At 45.9% G+C, this 18,988-nt stretch overlaps 1 protein-coding gene across 5 annotated transcripts in view; it reads right to left on the bottom strand.

Moving 5' to 3' along the window:
• The window catches only part of LOC137217481 (cAMP-dependent protein kinase catalytic subunit PRKX), an 84,220-nt gene that overhangs the window by 11,333 nt on the left and 53,899 nt on the right, over positions 1-18,988 (bottom strand). For all 5 annotated transcript variants that reach the window (XM_067724387.1, XM_067724390.1, XM_067724388.1 and 2 more), the window contains exons 4-6: positions 14,855-14,974; positions 8,180-8,275; positions 3,054-3,111 (exon numbers count right to left, since the gene is read on the bottom strand). In XM_067724387.1, the coding sequence (XP_067580488.1) occupies positions 3,054-3,111; positions 8,180-8,275; positions 14,855-14,974 (274 nt within the window). The remainder of the gene's footprint in view (positions 1-3,053; positions 3,112-8,179; positions 8,276-14,854; positions 14,975-18,988) is intronic.

The following is an 18,988-nucleotide window of genomic DNA, read 5'->3' as shown; positions in this document are numbered from 1 at the left end:
CGGTCAGGTCTGAGTTTGACACCTGTTTTCATCTTGACAATTTCCTCAGGTGAAATTACGCTCATTTTAGAAATGTATAAACTGAGATTCATTAAATGATGTCATTTGCTCTGTACTGCCCAGCGAGTAAGTCTATAACTCAAACTGAGAATGTCAAACTTCAGAGACTTTAACAACTACCCAACGTTGCCTCTCAATTAACAATGTGTACAGCACAGGGAATGCTACCCTATGCTCCGTCATAACCTACATGGGAATAGAATCTAAAAAAGAGTGGATACATGCATATGCGCTCACTTTGCCGTACAACTGAAACTAACACAACACTGTAAATCAACTCTACCCCCCCAAAAATTTTAAAAAAACAAAACACAAAAACCAATGTGTACTAAGGTCTGTCTAGTTCATCCTCAGCTGTGGTGTCAATAGCTGGACGGGAGGCACCACCAGTACCAGGACCTCTGAAAATCCCTTCCAAGTTCTCAGCCTTCAGCTGCACCCTTCTTCTCCTTTTTTACGACACTTGTAGCAACTTTTTAATCAATTAAATGCATGAAGTTATAAGACAGAAACATGTGATGTCTGTGACACAGGAGCCAGTGCATCTGAAGTTAACTTTTTAAAACGTGTATCAGTTCATATTTTTTAAAGTTTTAAATGATTTATCCTCAAAAAAGAAAATTCTCTGTAACCATATCTCCAAAAGGTAGGAGATGGGGTGTCAATGTTTTCTAGTTTTTTTCCAGTCCTATTATTTTGAAAACTCTTTTTCTTTTCCTATTTCTTTCCATCCATATGTAAGTCAAATAATGACATCTGATGAGTGTTACCTTGAGGGATGCTGAGAGAAGGTAAATGGGACTGAAGGTTACTCCCTAAAAGTTCAAACTCAGTATGGATACTAAGGTTTTATGGTATCTAGATAGATGACAGAGAGATAGATGTAGATGACGGTAGAGGACAGATGATGAGCTATTTAGATAGATACATTTATAGATGATAGATGAAAGTTAGGTAGATAGGTGTTCAATAGACAACAGACATATGATAGATGATGGAAGATAACAGATGATAGGTGATAGATACATAGGCAGATAGATGATAGATAAATTGATAGATAATGGAGAGATAGATGGATGAGATATCTAGATAGATGATTGATAGATGACGGATATATAGGTAGATAGATGATGGAATATGACAGACATATAGACAGACATAGATGATAGATAAATACAACAAATAGACAAAGAAGTGAAGGAGAAAGTAAGTGCTAGAAACTTCCCAAGTGTGGAGGACAGAGCAGTGTCCACAGAGGATGAAGGAGTTAAACACAATGGTCTGTTTGGGAAATAAAAAGAGAAACACTGCAAATGAAGGAGCGCCAGGAGGAGAAACACAGCCCGTTACTGGATGAACAACCATCCCGTTTCACAGATCTGTTCCTTTCACCAGTGATATCCAACCACTCAGCGTTTACTCCCCTCCCTTAAGGACCTCAACACGAGCCAATCTCCATGAGGAGCCTTAACTAGCCAACCGATTTAACTCGTTATGTATTGAGCTGTGCTCCCCACGAAAGGACATGTTGAGGCCCTAATTCTCAGCACCTGTGAATGTAACTTTATTTGGAAACAAGGTTTCTGTAGATGTAAACAAGTCAAGATGAAGCCATTGGGGTGGACCCTAAATGCAATGACAGTGTCCTTACAAGACACAGAAGAGGAGAGACACAGACACAGAGGAGAAGCCCCGGGAAGACAGAGGCAGAGACAGGAGGGAGGCGGCCACAAGCCCAGGGACGCCTGGAGCCCCCAGAAGCTGGAAGAGGCAGGAAGGACCCTCCCCTGGAGCCCCTGGAGGGAGCACGGCTCTGGGACATCTGGACCTCAGACGTCTGGTCTCCAGGATGGGGGAGGATGGATTCCTGTGGCTTTAAGCTCACCATTTGTGGTCCTTTGTTACTGCCGCCCCAGGAAATGAACACACCCACATAAACAGAGGGCCCCACGAGACCTGCGGGGTTCAAGTCTCACACACAGGTCTCCTTTGTCCCTCAAGACTGCAACGGACAGGGTCAATGCACTGGTCCGCGTCTAAGTTTATCCACAGACGTCCAGAGCTAGAAACAGCTAAGAAAATGTCCCTGGTTTGTCTCAAATTCAGCAGTGCCAAAACAGAACCAAGACAGGCATATACAATATCACAGTTTATACAAGTCAGTTCCTTCCACGTGTTTCCCTCCAGATGAAAAGTTTGACAAAAGCACACATGGTGTACAGCTTCTAAAATGACGATGAATTCACACACCAACCTGCACATGCATGTTTATAGCAGCACTATTCATAACAGCCAAAAAGTGGCAACAGCCCAAGTGTCCATGGACGGATGGACGGATACACAGCACGGGGTCCATCCACACAGTAGAAGAGGACTCAGCCAGGACAAGGAGAAAAGCTCTGACCCAGGCTACCACGTGGATGGACCCTGAACACACGATGCTCAGTGAGAGAAGCAGACACAAAAGGTCATGTTGTGTATGATTCCATTTTCATGAGAGCTCAGAATAAGACAATCTATAGAGACAGAAAGTAGCCCAGTGGTTGCCTACCACCAGGAGGGATAGAAGGATAGAGAGGTGACAGACACAGGATACAGGATATAGGTTTCTTTTGGAAAGGATGAGCAGGTTCTTTAAAACTGTGGTGATGGTCGCACAATTTTGCAAATACATTACAAGCCATCGGACCGTCCACTTTAAAACGGGGAAACTGGATGGTATGTGAATTATACCTCAACAACGTTGTTTAAAAATGCAAAAGTAAATAAAGTCATGATTCGTAACCTACAGATCACTGCTGAGTCACTAGCTCCTTTGGAGAGACAAGGAGATGGGGTGTAGACCCAGTTTGATTCTGCAGGCCCCAGAAACCCAGATTTGGAATCTGACCAATGACTGAATACGAATGTTCTGCCTTTGCTGAAGGGTGTGAAGTCAAATGACAGGCACTTATAACGAATACCACTTCACACGTACGGACGGAAACACTCACCTTCATGTTTCCCAATCTCCTGGTTCTGTCGACAACAAGCAATTTCTTAATGAGGTCTCTGTTTGGGAGACGGAGACAAAAACACAGACGTGTTGATATGGACCCAGGCAAACACAGCAGGTCAACAGTACTAAAATCCACACCGTACAACGTGGACAACGGGCGCAGCGGTTCACACTGGCTGAACGCTTTCTAACGCTTCTTTCTAACCATGATCTGTTCCTCAATAATTTCTGCGGCGCAGAGCTGCGAAAGGGACCTAGCTAAGGGGAAGAGGTTGATTAGATCATCGTAGAGAAGAACAGCCCCAGAGCCAGAGAAAATGTGCCTGCCCTGGGGATGGGGAGGCTTCATTTCAGACATACGAGTCCGGCCATCCCCGCCGACTACACGACATGCGCTTTCACCAAAATCGATGGTCTCGCTTTGCCCTGTGGGTCTGTTTATCTGTGAGATTCTTGTCTGGCCATCCTTGCCTTCCCGTAAGCACGTAAACTTATTGGATCCCTTTCGTGTGTGCCGGTTCACTGAGATCCTCCCTCTAGATAGCAGACGGGGGACTTCCCTGGTGGTCCAGTGGTAAAGAATCCCCCTTCCAGTGCAGGGGACACGGGTTTGATCCCTGGTCAGGGAACTAAGATCCCACAGGCCGCGGAGCAACTAAGCCTGCGTGCCGCAACTACTGAGCTCACACGCCTCAACTAGAGAGCCTACGCCCTTTGGAACCTGCGCGCTACAATGACAGAGCCCACGCGCCCTGGAGCCTGCACGCCACAACTAGAGAAGAGGAAATCCGCACGCCACAACTAGAGAGAAGCCTGCACGCTGCAACGAAGAGCCCGTGCACTTCAACAAAAGATCCCGCATGACGCAACTAAGACCCGACACAGCCAAAAATAAATTAAATAATAAATAATCTTGTTTAAAAATAAATAAATAAATTGCAGGCAGTACCAGAATACAGCAGGATGGTCAATTATGATGGGAAACTGGAGATGGTTTTCAAGACTTCCAGAAGATGGGCTAGCTCTCAGAGTAACAGTTAAGGAAATAAAAAGTATAATGTGTGTGTTTAAGTATCTAATACGCTGACCATGTTGTGTATACATTAATATCCAGGGACTTCAAGCATATGAGGATGTTTTCCAGGACAATCAAACACCCCCGACTCAGCTTTAAGCATCTCAGCTTTCCTGAATCCAACGATGCCCCGGGGTAAGCAGCACAAACGCAGGCTCCAGCTACGCCCTGGGCGCTGTGGGACCCGCTAAGGAGGCTCAGCTGCGTCAGGTGATAAATGAGGGACCGGGGACCCAGGGCTCCTCACATCTGCACTGTGAAATCCCCCAGGTTCCTACTGATCCAACTCTGTTAAGGTATAACTGTAACACAGTTTCCCCACACTGTGTACCTTAAGTAGCACGGGAGTCCTTCTAGACGTTCTCCCAAATCCATCTCAAAGAGAAAACCCAAGAACACTGGCTCACCTAAGGCTAGGATGTAGCCTTAAGGCTAGGATTTTGATGTGTCCATCGAAAACAGAGGAAATGTACTCTTGTGCAAGGCACAGGGATACAGAGCACTGAGAAATGAAGGTACCTTTCCCATACTTAGTGAGTCTCCCCTTCATTATTTTGACATACCAAAGGAACACACTAAAAAACACAAGGTCACCAAACACCACACTCGCAAAACATCCCCAAACCCATGTGTTTTTTTCTTCTTCTTCCCTATTATTTACAGCACCCTTAGTCCTATGAGTGCATATCCTTAAAGCTGCCATTCCCAGGATTACAAGAAAATCAAAGATTTATTTAATATATAAAATCAGATCTTTGCGAAACAGCTCGATCCTGCAGGCAAAAGGTGCAAAGGAAAATGGGCCACCCGATATGGCAACACCACACAGGAACTCTGCAGGCATCCAAGACGCGGCAGGTGGGCACCTCCATCCTGGAATGCCTGTGAGTCCACTGGCAGGCCCTTCATTCACCGAGGCTGAAACTCTGAATCCTGCTGACTCCCCGGGTGCCAGCTGGCTTCTCCTCGACACTTTCAGACACAGAGAAACACTTGTAAATAAATATGAGTTCTACCAAGTCGGCACAAAGCCCCCAAGCTTCTACTTCCTTTTCCATTAAACATATTCCTGCAAGGAAACCCGAAGCTTCATCCAAAGAGACATGTGCCCAGGCCAACACGCTGACACGGTCCAACGCTGAGGTTGCAGGAACCCACAAAGGACCTGAACAACTTCAGTCAAAATTCTACCCTCAGGGCCACCTGGTGACAGTCACTTGGGTAGGAAATCACTCCCTCGGGCTCTGCTTCTCAGCCAGCTCATGAAGATCTAGGCTAAAACGTGAAGAAGTAAAGCTTTACTCAACTATGGTCTGCCATCACCAAGGGCAGCAGAGGGTCCCAGGTTCCTGCCCTTGGTGAGCCCCTCACTGGGGACGTGAGAGGAAGCGCCTGGAGCTGCGCACGTGAGCCCTCGCCCTCGCCCTCACCCTCACCCTAACCAAGGATTCCAGAACAGCCTCTGCTGCTTCTCTCTTGAAAGTAAACTAGGAGAAAAAGACGGGGAGTTGGCAGCAGACCGGACGGAGATTACGCTTAGGTCTGTTCTCTTTCTATAACATCTTCTTGTTCACGAAATGTTGGAAACGTACTCTATATACGAACGTGAGTGTAAAAGAGAATGAAACTGTGCCGTTTGCAGTAACGTGGATGGACCTGGAGGGGATCATACTAAGTGACGTCAGTCAGAAGAGAAAGACAAATATCATATGATGTCACTTGTATGTGGCATCTAAAAAATGATACAGGGACTTCCCTTCCAGTGGTCAGGGCTCCGCACTTCCAATGCAGGGGCCCTGGGTTCAATCCCTGGTCGGGGAACTAAGATCCTACATGCTGCGCTCATGGCCAGAAAAAAAAAAGATACAAGTGAACTTATCTGTGAAACAGAAACAGACTCACAGACACAGAAAACAGACTTATTGGGAAAGGGGGTGGGGGGAGATAAATTAGGAGTTTGGGATTAGCAGATACACACTACTGTATATAAAATAGACAACAAGGACCTACTATATAGCATAGGGAATTATATTCAATATCTTGTAATAACCTATAATGAGAAAGAATCTGAAAAAGAATTGATATGTATATATAATATACATATATATATAATATATATATACATATATATGTACATATATGTGTATATGTATAACCTAATCACTGCTGTACACCTGAAACTAACACAATACTGTGAAGCAACTACGCTTCAATAAAACAGAATGGATAAAAAAATGGGGGTAAAATAGAAATAAAATTTACTATTTTAACCATTACAAATACATACATTAACATAAGCAAATAAATGACCTAAGATTTATGGATCTTCCCTTCTCCTGGGGAAACACCTCCTGGAAGAATTTAAGTCCTTCCTTGAAAGAGGAAGGGGATCCAGTCTGATGATCTGTGTTGCCTGAGACCGTCACAAGTTTACCAAAGAAAGCAGCAGGCTATGAGGACACAGGAGGTAGTTCATCTTTATCTTGCTTGGAGCACGTGCACCCATGGCAGCAGTGACGTCACACCCATCACGGGCGGGTCCCGCCAACATGCAGCGGGTGTTTACAAGCCGCAGGTGTACCAGGAGAATTCCAGGGAGTCTACAGGGGCCGTCAAGTAGCAGCGCCCATGGGTGTGAGTAGGTGCTACTCTGATCATATCATCGGTCAATCGTTGATACATTTATAACTTAACTTTACTTTTTTCTCTTTATTTTGTCTTCTCTTAATACCCTCCCCCGATCCTTCCTCATCCCTCCCCACCCCTCCCCTATAACTCAATTTGTAAAGTGTTTTGCCATCCATTCGAAACATTGTTTCGAATGGATGGCAAATCTCAACGATCAAAAATAACTGGCAAATCTCAAGGATCAAAAATAATTCTCGTGCTGATTCCAAATCAACTCCTCGCATCAACACTGATGGGATCCGGAGCCTGGGAGAGAAATCCTAGACCATATTTCTTCATTTCTTTCTAGAGCAATAGACTTTTGAGTGCTGTATGCATTCCCCTTGTCACCTTACTGTCGGACCATTCAGGACTCAGAAGTCTCCCTTCCGGATAATTTACATCTAACTGGAGTCTCCTTTTCTTGCTAAAATCTTTTGAAACCTAGCTGGTGGGTCAAACACGACACAATCTCCAGCCACACGAACCAAGAAGAACACCATCCTTGGTCCACACTGAGCATTGCTGTTTCAGGTGAAACAAAACTAGATGCAGCCAGTGGCCCCAGGATCACAGCTGATCACTGTCATGAAATAAGTTTTCCCTGAACTTAACAGGTTCCTTTAAAATTATGTAGCAAAAAAAGAGAGAAAAGTGTAGTTCTCAACTAAACACAATGAAACCCCATTTGGGGATCAGAAGAGGTTGGAAGCACCTATCAATGTATCTGGGAAACACAGTAAAACAGCTAGAAATTGGGACTCACAACGGTGCCAATGGCTAAAAGCTGACCCACAGAGCAAGGTCGTTGGAAAAATCGTTGGAAAACCTAAAGCGTTCTTATCTTTTAAAAAATTTAGCTTTTCCTCCCACTGACACAAAAATGCACACCCCAAGTTTAACACTGAAGCAACGCGACAGTTCTTGAAACAACGAGGGCGTAACTCAAAATTCTAGCAGGAGAAAGGACTTTAAGAATGAAAATAATTTAAGCAGGAGAGAAAAGATAAACTCTGCTAAAGCCATCAACGCTTGTGCCAACCGCAACACTAGCTGGGAGGAAGGACACCCTCCTTGTCACATAACAAAACGGCTCTCGTATTAAATATGATAACAAACGCCTTTATTCGCTAATTGTAAGTGTCATTTATGTTAAACGGTATAAAATAGGGCTGAGAGTCATTAAAAGGTGAACTCTCATCCCAGCAGAGTCATGAAAACCTCTTCCCTTTTGGTGGAAAAAAGGACCGGTCAAGACGGCTTCAGCCCAGCACAGAGAATAACACAGGATGGTACCCCGCTCGGCAGATGCCATAACTGGGGTTTCTTAGATGCTTTAAAAACAAACACACCCGACGAGGAGGGAACGGTTTACTTACTTGACACTGAAGTCCAAATGCCTGGGGAAATCGATCTTGCCTGCAAGAATTTTTTGGTAAATGCCAAATGCATTGTCATCAAAAAACGGAGGAAACCTGTTAGAAACATAAACATCTATTTTTAGTGTTGAGCAAGTGTGGAAAACATCCCTGCTGGGTAAGGAGGACTCTTTCCGCCTGACCCGGGCAGAACAGAATTTATTTCACGGCCGCTCTTTCCTCGCATCCTGGAGTCCATGGATGGCTCGAGACCAGCTTCGAAGACATGGTTGCGAGAGGCCAAGCGTGAAGCACTGCAGCCCGAGGACAGAGGATGGGCCGGCAAAGAAAAGGCAATGACCGTGAGGCCATCTGACCAACTCTGAGGTCACTAGGGTGCCATTAAAAATGTCTCCCCAACTGGACCATGAGTGGACCTCTTTGTATCCCTCCTGCGTACGGGAGTGTGGAGCATACAGTAGGTGCTCAATAAGTGTACACAGGCCAAATGTAAGAGGAGAGGTTACACTGGATCCTATTTTTTTTGGCTCAAGTACTTCATAACTTTACAGAAGCCAATATGTAGATCTCCACGGTCGATGAATTCACCTCCATCCTACTTTGGGAGGTGAGTGACAGCAGGGCTGGTTTCCAGTTTGCGATTTTAGGCACAAAGATCTACACTAGGGGTTGGCCAATGATGGCCCACAGCCTCTTTTTGTCAATAAAGTTGTACTGGTACACGCATGCCATACACGTATGTATCCTCTGCGGCAGTGTTACCACAATTAAAGACTATAGTCTAGTTAGAGAAACTAACAGACCTATCCTTTCTAACATCTGGAAATAGAAAAACAACACAACGTGACATAAGCTAAAGAAGAAATATACTTCCAACTGTGCGGACCACGAAAAATCCAAGAAACTCTAGAAGTAAACCACTAAATGCATACCAGATAGCCACACGTCCCTGGGCACGAGGTATACTTCTGATACTTCCTCAGAGTGTTCAAGGCAAAGACCTACTCGAAAGCAAAACCTCTATTTAGTTTCTTTAGAAGGAGGTCTTCTAATTCAGTAGAATAAGCAGTGGAAATATGAAGGGGAGTTTTCAAATGATGGTCTGATTGATGGCAAATCTCAATGATCACCAATAATTCTCGTGCTGATTCCAAATCAACTCCTCATGTTTTTTTTAAAGAGAAACAGTGTATCACGGGTGGAATGGTGGCCTCCAGAGTTACACCCGTGTCCTCACCCTGACTACCTAAATGGGACCTTATACGGAAACAGAGTTTTTGCAGATGTGATAAGTGAAGGGTCTGAGATGAGGTCCTCAGGGAGAAAATGTGTCATACATACCTACCCACGTGTGTGGAGAATGTGGCACGCAGTACTCTGGGGGAGCTGGCATTACACGACACTATCATGGGAAAGGCATGTTAGCAGTAGTTTAGCGAGCGGAAAAAACAATAATAAGGGAGAGCACTAACACATCTTGCCTGAAGGAAAAAGCACGGAGAGGGCATATCGGAGAACTCGGCGTGTGCAAAGCGGCCAGAGAAAGTGCCCTCAAGTCTCTACCTTTAATCCAACAGAATCCTTCCAATTCTTAATAAACGGGTGCTTGTTATACAGAAGTGGGCGTTATGTGCACCTTGCGTTGTCCATGGTGAGACGTAGCCAGAAGGACAAGCTGCCCATCCCCGTGAAGGCAGGCTCGAGACTTTCGTCTGAAAAATTCATGCCAATTTTGCCATTTTCTCCATCATCTATCTGGATTCTTTGTATAGATACTGTCGACCTACCTAAATCTCCCAGTAAAAAAAAATGGATTGTCCAGAAACAGGCGCCATTGTTGTGACCTTGCGTTTCTCATCAGACCCCAGAGACCCGTTACAAAATGATGCTCCTGGGACGGCCCCAGTGGCCCAGTGCTTAAGACTCCATGCTTTGGACTTCCCTGGTGGTGCAGTGGTTAAGAATCCACCTGCCAATGCAGGGGACATGGGTTCGAGCCCTGGTCCGGGAAGATCCCTCATGCCGCGGAGCCACGAAGCCCGTGTGCCACAACTACTGAGCCTGCGCTCTAGAGCCCGCGAGTCACAAGTACTGAGCCCGCAAACCTACAGGCCGTGCTCCCAACAAGAGAAGCCACCGCAATGAGAAGCCCGCGCACGGCAACCAAGAGTAGCCCTCGCTCGCCGCAACTAGAGAAAGCCCGCACACAGCAACGAAGACCCAACGCAGCCACAAATAAACAAACAAATACACAAATTTATCTAAAAAAAAAAAAAGACTCTGTGCTTTCACTGCAGGGGGCACGGGGGGTTTGATCCCCCGTCTGGGAAGTTCCGCATGCCACAGGATGTGGCCAGAAAACAAAAACAAAATGATGGTCCCAAACTATGAGCCCATTGTAACAGGGAAAGGACCTTGGAAGGCAGGTACATTGGAAATGGCTTCAAGGAAAAGAAGAGTTTCTGGAGAGAGAAGTGAGAGATGGCCTGCTATAGTATCGCCCTCTTTGGACTTCTCCCTCCAAGGTCCTCGGCCTCGTACGTTCCTATAAGACAAATATCTGAGATCCTCAGAAAAAGGGGCAAGAACAAAGTACTGGGCCAGGAAACACCCGGGCAGACTGGAACGTGAGAGAGAGTCCCGGGGCACCCTATCTTTGGCATGGCAGCCGTGATTCTCAAAGTGGGGTCCCAGGGAACCCTCGGGTTCCTCGAGGCCTTTTCAGGAGATCTGTGACACCCTTTTTCTGACTATAAATCTGAATATGGCTGCATTTTCGTCACATACCTCAACCAAAACAACGAATCACACCAGACAGAGTGTGAGACAAGGGAAGGACGCAGTGGCCCGCAATGAAGCTGGACATAAAATAGTGAACATGTGTACAACGTCACTGTTTTCTCTAACTATTTTTAATACTAGGAAATAGTTATTGTTTTCATTAAAAATTTGATTTATGTTCATCATTAGTCTATCACCTTATGCTTTTACGTATAAACTTATATACTTATATATACAATCTCAGTTTAACTTCCAAATGTGGTAAACGTTGACAGATAGAACCTGCATCCGTGAGAGCTCTTTGGGGTCGATACTAACGTTTAGGGGCGTTTTCATAACTTTTAGGAAGGGAGTCACTTTTAGGACAGATGGTTACTGAAAACTTTTAGGGTCCTGCGGCTGAAATGTTTTGAGAACCACTGCACCGCAGCTAATGTTCTACATGGAGGCAACTCCAAATGCAGACTAGTTCCATCTTCCTGAAAAACAGGCATGCGACTGAAACTCTCCACATGGGTGGACATGAAAGGAACAGATGATGGAAGACATCAGGGCTGAGTTGGGCGCTCCTGGAAAAGCCCATGAATGGTCCACCTGTTTTCAATCCAACCGAAACATTTCTTACTCGATGAAAATAAAATCCCAGTTAGGACATGCTCTCATACCTAATCACGGGGCTGGTTGTACCCAGCAAATGTACTTCTTGTACTTCATGAAACATTTCACCCACCAATGAAAGCAATAAGCAAACAGACAAGGCAGAGTCTAGCCTGATCTTGCTAAAGGTGCCAAAACAGAAGATGGAAATCCAACAGGCACGCGGGAGACGGGAACTTGGAAGAAAAGGCCACCTCCGCCATCTGTATGAGAACTCCCTCCCACTGGCCACCAAAGGCGTCTGGGTTCAAGGGGGTGAGAAGAGCAGCCTGCACCATCCAGTGATCTCGTGGGCAACGAACACACGGAACCAGATGGTTTCAGATCCACTGAGCGCTCCAGAGAGAACAGAAAGGGGTGCTAGGGCGGAGCGTGGCTGGAAGCAGCGGAGGAGGGCTCTGAGGGCAGGTTACAGGTGAGCCTGAATCGTGAGGACTGGAAGCGAAGGGACCGGCCGGGGGGATGCCCTCAGGCGGCTGGCAGAGAGAGGGACAGCAGTGCCGCATCGGGGGCTGGAGGCGCAGCAGGAAGGCCCGCGATCCCAGGAGAGGGGCCAGGCCTCCGTCTAAGGTGGGCAGATCTTCTACAGACCGACTCAGAGCCTCCTATAACGAGGAGCTCCGGGTCTGTCCCCTCGAGGGCTGCTAGGGAGAAGGACGTGGCCTGGCGGGTGTCGGTGAGGGACCCCTCCGGTGGCTGCCAGGGGAACGGGCCACGGGCAGGGGCAGCTGGAGGAGACGGGTCCAGGCGAGAGCAGAGGCTGGCCAGACTTCAGGGGCAGCCCCGGGGCAGCCAGGCGTGCGGTGTGGGCAAGGACGGGTGTCTCTGGAAATACCACCCAGACAAGCCTGACTCTAACTGAAATGTGGAAAACAAAAATATGCCGACTGTGAACTAACAGTTCCCTTTTATGAAACGCAAAGTTCAGCTTACGGGGTTCTGGGTTAGCAGAGGGTTTGAATTATTAACCTCCAATTATTCTAATAATAGGACCTAGTAATAGATTCTAATTACACTATTTTCTACTGAATTCCTAATATTCTCTGAGAACACTAGAACTACCGTATGGCTAACCTTCTACTGGAACAGAATATTTTCTATTTTCTAATATTCTAATATACTACATCCCAATAGTAATGAGAATATTATTTTAATATATTATATCCTAATAGTATCTTAGTTACTATTAAAATAGCATATTAAATTATTAGAATTCTAATAATTATGTTTATATAATAACCCTCATAATAATTCTAGTATATCCTAATATTATATTCTAATTCTACCCTATCCTACTCTATTTTAATAATTTTCTATTATGGTCTATCCACACTGTGTTCTAACAGTGTATTATATTCCAACCTTGCCTCTCCTAATGATATTCCGCATTACTGTGTTCTGTACTATTAGAGTCCAACCGAACAATAAAGACAAAACAGAGGACACGTGGACCCCATTCTGCTCAACATGACTGGGCGCCGGGATTCAATTCTCCTCGGACAAGGCTGCCCTCTCGTGGTCAGCAATGCACAGGAGGGAAGGTATGTTGCTGGCTTGAGCGTCGAAGCTGATCAAGTACAGGTGCAGAAAGATGTACAGTTTCTATACCTTCTTGGTGGATCGACCGTACATGCCATTTATTTCAGCGTGCTGCTTTGATGAGGACTTCCTGGGCTAGGGTGCATATGAAGAAACTTGGGTCTATGTGATTTGCTAGAGGTGTCTGACTAAAGAGCAATGGAAAACTGAAAAGATTTGATAGATTGATAGATATTGATCTATGATTGATAGACGTTGATCTATGATTGACAGATATTGATCTATGATTGATAGATGTTGATCTATGATTGACAGATATTGATCTATGATTGATAGATATTGATCTATGATTGACAGAAAGGCAGATAGCTAAAAATTAATAGATATACAGTTAGAGATAGATATAAATAGACGATAGGTAGATAAAAATAAATAGAGAGTTAGAGATCGATACAGGTAGATGATAGAATAGGTAGATGACAGATGATAGATACATAGAATAGATGACATACAGATGATAGATAGCAGATATACAGTTAGAGATAAATAGGTACAGATAGTAAGACAGACAAATAGGTAGACAGATGATGGATAAAAATGACAAACTAGATGATAGGTAAATATGATGATAAACAGGTGACAAGAGTGGGCAGATAGGTACATTATGTAAATAGATACCAGAGCTGACAACAGATACAACAGAGAAGATATACAAAGACGACAGATAGATACAGATGACAGATACACAGACGGTAACTAGATATAAACGACAGACAGATCATAGGTAGACGATGAAGAGATGGACGACTGATAGATGAATACGGACAGGTTTGCAGAGATTGCCTCCTGGTTGCTCACACACTCAATGCAGGAGAAGGCCTCTTTCCATCTTTCTTTCCAACTGAAAGCTGTGGACCAGCCCTGCAGGGAATCACACAGGCATGGAACAGGCTCCGGGTTTTATTAAAACCAGAGCAAACTCAGTGTCTGCAAAACTTACCAGCAAAAAGCACAGCCGCCAATGAAGGCAGGACACAGGGAAGGGGCGGGAGTGTGGACGGAAGGCTGCACGTCAGACAGAAGAGCCTCGCGTTCACAGGACGGGGAAGAATCCCCAGGTCCACAGTTTCTACGAGGGGGATGCCTGCTTTCTGTGTCCATCCTGCACGTCTCACGCAGAAGCCACACACTTCACTATTTAATCATGCCGACCCCTTGAGAAACAGTCCGGCTCTCGGCTATCTGGACGAGGGGCAGCGTGACTCCTAACCTCCCCCGAGGCACGTTTGGGATTCCAGGGAAGAACACCCTCTTTCCCTTCCGGCACACTCTCCGTTCATAACGTCCTCAGTTGCGTGATCCGACACGTACGTTACCCAGCTCCGGGAATCACTCCAGAGCGTCCGTGCGGGAGATGAACAGCATTTTCGTGGGAGACAGGGACACTTACAGACAGGACAGAAGACCTCGACAGCCGTGCCCTGCTGGTCCTTCAAGCCTCCGCTTTTGCTCTTTGGAAATCAAGCCGGACGGTCCGTTCATATCACCGTCACCAGCAGCGGGAAACTGCCGTGCGACCCGACCCCGAGAAGCTGCCCCCGACCCCCGGTGCCCCATCCTGGGGGCGGGCTGGGCACCCCAGGGCCAGCGAGGGGGGCAGGGACTTGCCGCAGACTTCTCCACGGAAACCCGACTCACCCCGAGAGCATCTCGAATATGAGGATGCCGAGCGCCCACCAGTCCACGGCTCTCCCGTGGCCCTTGCTCTGGATGACTTCGGGGGCCAGGTACTCGGGGGTCCCGCAAAGGGTCCACGTCCTGTGGGCAGAGAAGGGGGTCCACAAAACTCAGCTGTGCTTGGCCAGTGCATGCGTCTCAGAAGCACTGAAGGTTAGTCACTGAATTGATCAACAAGATGCCTTAAACCCTCGCCCGGTAGATAAAGACAGTAACCTCGGCTTCCCTGACGTTTGTCCTTTATAGCAAACACTCTGTAACCAAGAAAGAATCTGAGTAACGGCCCTGTTATCACGGCTGTGTCTTCTTCTTGGTGCTTACCTTTGCTGCTCAGAAGCAAAACCCCCCGTCCCTGTTTTCCCATAAAATGATGGAAAAAAGGATTCAAGGATTGACTCAAGGGAACGACCCTCAGAAACCCAGACGTCTGCTTTATGAATAAATGAGCTGGTTCCGTGCCCCCAGAGGAAACACCAAGCGACAGCTAAGTGCCTTTTCCACCTGCTCTGCAAAAGGCCTGAAGTGTTTTTGTGGGTTCGCGGCCATTTTAGTATCCGTGGTGGCTTTTGGAAATCCTCAGGTTAAGGGGCTCTGGGATGTTTGGGGTTTAAATGGGGCGGACAGCTTGGGAAAGGATTTTCTCCCCAGGAGTTGAGACTTGCAAAATATTTAGCTTTTAGCGCCACCTAGAGGACAGCTGGCTGAAAGCAAGAGATTCCAACCAGCCAAGCCGGACCCAGCGCAGAAAGCGGAGATTTCTGATCGCGTGGGTGGTTGTTTTTTACTTGGGTCGTCCCTTCCCTGTGCTCCCACAACAGATGGGAGAAGCAGTCTTCTTCTCCTTTTAAGAGAATTCTATTTATACTTTAAAAAGCCCCAATGTTTAATTAAAACTTATAATTTGTAACATTTCTGCTGAAATATCTAAATTTTTATGCCCTATGGAAAATAAAGAATGATTTTCCTAATTTTCTCTTTATTTGTATATCTCAGTATGGAGGATTTTGCTAACAAAAATTCACCCGTGAAAAGATAAAAACAATACAAACTTCCAGCTGAAAGATTAGGTCCTGGGGTTGTAACATATGTCGTGGTGACTATATAGTTAATAATACTGTATTGTACATTTGGAAGTTGCTAAGAGAATAGATGTTAAAAGTTCTCATCAAGAGTAAAAAATTGTAGGGCTTCCCTGGTGGCGCAGTGGTTGAGAGTCTGCCTGCTGATGCAGGGGACGTGGGTTCGTGCCCCGGTCCGGGAAGATCCCACATGCCACGGAGCGGCTGGGCCCGTGAGCCATGGCTGCTGAGCCTGCGCGTCCGGAGCCTGTGCTCTGCAACGGGAGAGGCCACAGCAGTGAGAGGCCCGTGTACCGCAAAAAAACCCCCCAAAAAACAAAACAAAACCCTGTGTCCAAAGCATAGGAAAATAACACGCTATGGTCATGTTCACGTTTTATATGACAGATCAGCGATAGTGATTAATATCCAAATAGGGAAACCACGGACTTCCCTGGCGGCCCAGTGGTTCTTTGCCTTCCTATGCAGGGGGTGCAGGTTCCATCCCCGGTCGGGGAGCTAAGATCCCACAGGCCTGGTGGCCAAAAAAACCAAAACATAAACCGGAAGCAATATTGTAACAAATTCAATGAAGACTTCAAAAAGGGTCCACATCAAAAAAATCTTAAAAAAAAAAAAAAGGGCAACCAAAGGAGATGCCGGGGAAAACGCTGCTGTGACACATGAGCTATGAGCTCCATCGGCGCCTTCAGCCAAAGTCTGAACGGTGACTTTCTCTTCCCCAAAGTGCAACTGACACAGCTAGGCTGTTAAACCACTAAGAAGATCTGGAAACCGCCTGGTTCCAGCCCACGTTCTTACGTTGGGTAAACGTCCAAGGCAATCAGTGTCATCTGCCTGTTTTGTGTTTTTGGGGTGTGTCTGCCATCATGATATACGCTAGACCCCCAGAACGTATTTATCATACAACTGGAAGTTTGTACCTTCACCCTATTTCCCCTTCCGCTCATCCCCTGCCCCTGGCAACCACCATTCTACCCTCTGGTTCTATGAGTTCAGCTGTTTTTTTAAAAAATTAAAGTACAGTTGATTCACAATGTTGTGTTTGTTTCAGGTGTACAGCAAAGTGATCCAATTAAACACATATTTTTTTCAGATTCTTTTCCATGATGGTTTATCACAGGATATTGGATATAGTTCCCTGTGCTCTACAGTAGGTCCTCGTTGGTTATCTATTTTATATACAGTAGTGTGTATCTGTTAATCCCAAACTCCTAATTTATCCCTCCCCCACCCTTTCCCCTTTGGTAATCATAAGTTTGTTTTCTAAGTCTGTGAGTTCGTTTCTGTTTTGTAAATAAGATCATTTGTATTATTTATTTAGATTCCACATATAAGTGATATCATATGACATCTGTCTTTCTCTGTCTTACTTTGCTTAGTACGATAATCTCTAGGTCCACTCATGTTGCTGCAAATGGCATTACTTCATTCTTTTTCATGGCTGAGTAATATTCCATTGTATACATGTACCACATCTTCTTTACCCATTCATCTGTCAATGGACACTGAGGTTGCTTCCATGTCTTGGCTACTGTAAACAGTGCTGCTAGTAACACAGGGGCACATGTATCTTCTCAAATTAGAGTTTTCGTCTTTTCTGGATATATGCCCAGGAGTGGGATCTCCAATTCAGCTTTTTTAGATTCCACACGTTAAGTGAGATGCCACAGTATGCGTCCTTCTGTGGCTGACTTATCTCACTTTAACGCCCCCAAGGTCCAACCATGTTGTCCCAAATGGCAAGATTTCCTTCTTTTTTACGGCCGAATAATATTCCATTTTATACACATCTCCTAGCTTCTTTATCTACAATCCAAGAAACACGTGAGGCTACCAAAAGCTAGGAGAGGGGCACAGAACAGATGGTTTTCTAGAGCCTTTGCAAGGAACATTGCCCTGGCAACACCTTGATTTCCTACGCTGGCCCCCAGAACTGTGAGGCTGTAACATTGTTGGGTTAAGCCCCTTCGTTTGTGGTACTTTGTTATGACGGTCTCAGAAGCCAAACACCCACCCCATGTGGGCCATATCACATCAGCCCTCACCCAGTTCACCTCTGCTTCTAAAGCACCTGGGGTTTTCACACTCCACACTGGGTATTATAACTTGTGCTACGTGACGGGCTACAAGCTAAATGATGGCCAGGGAAACAAAACATTTGGAAACACAGCTTTGGAGGTCCAGAAAATTGTCATCATGATGTCCACGTTTATCTCTTTAAAGAGGCTGACCACCCAGTTGCCCCCTCAGGCTTGGAGAGATGACATCATGTCACGTAGACAAGGAGCTACAGCTCAGAAAGGGGATGCGATGGGGTTTCCATGAGGAAGAACTTCAGGTTCTCCTTGTGACTTTGCCCTGGGCTCGGCGAGAGGAAAGAGTCGAAAGTGCAGAGGCGACCACTTCACCCCATGCAGATGGCTACCATCAAAAAAACAGAGAACAAGTGGTGACGGGATGTGGAGAGAAGGGAGCCCCCCTGCACTGTAGGTGGGAATGTAAAATGGTGCGGCCACTGTGGAGGGGCCTCAAAAAACTAAAAATAGAATCACCGTTACGATCCAGCAATCCCACTCCTGGGCATATACCCACGGGACATGAAAGCAGGGTCTTGAAGAGATATCTGCACACGTGTGTTCATTACAGCACTGTTCACAACAGCCAAAAGGGAGAAGCAACCCCAGTGTCCCTCATGGATGAATAAACAAAAAGGAATATATCCAGACTATGGAGTATTATTCGGCCTTGAAAAGGAAGGGGACTCTGACACCTGCTACAACATGGAAGAACCCTGAAGACATTATGCTCAGTGAAAAGGAAAACTACCTAATGATTCCACTTACATGAGGCCCCTAGAGGAGTCATATTCATAGAGACAGAAAGTAGATGGTGGGTCCAGGGGCTGAGGGTGAGGCAGTAGGGGAGCTGGCACGTTTTAACGGGGACAGAGTTTCAGTTCTGCAAGAAGAAAAGAGTTCTGGAGACGGATGGTGGGGATGGCTGTACCACGTAC

The sequence above is a fragment of the Pseudorca crassidens genome, chromosome X (genome assembly GCF_039906515.1).
Source record: "Pseudorca crassidens isolate mPseCra1 chromosome X, mPseCra1.hap1, whole genome shotgun sequence".
In the NCBI taxonomy this organism is placed as follows: Eukaryota; Metazoa; Chordata; class Mammalia; order Artiodactyla; family Delphinidae; genus Pseudorca; species Pseudorca crassidens.
This window is presented reverse-complemented; position numbering and strand designations above follow the sequence as displayed.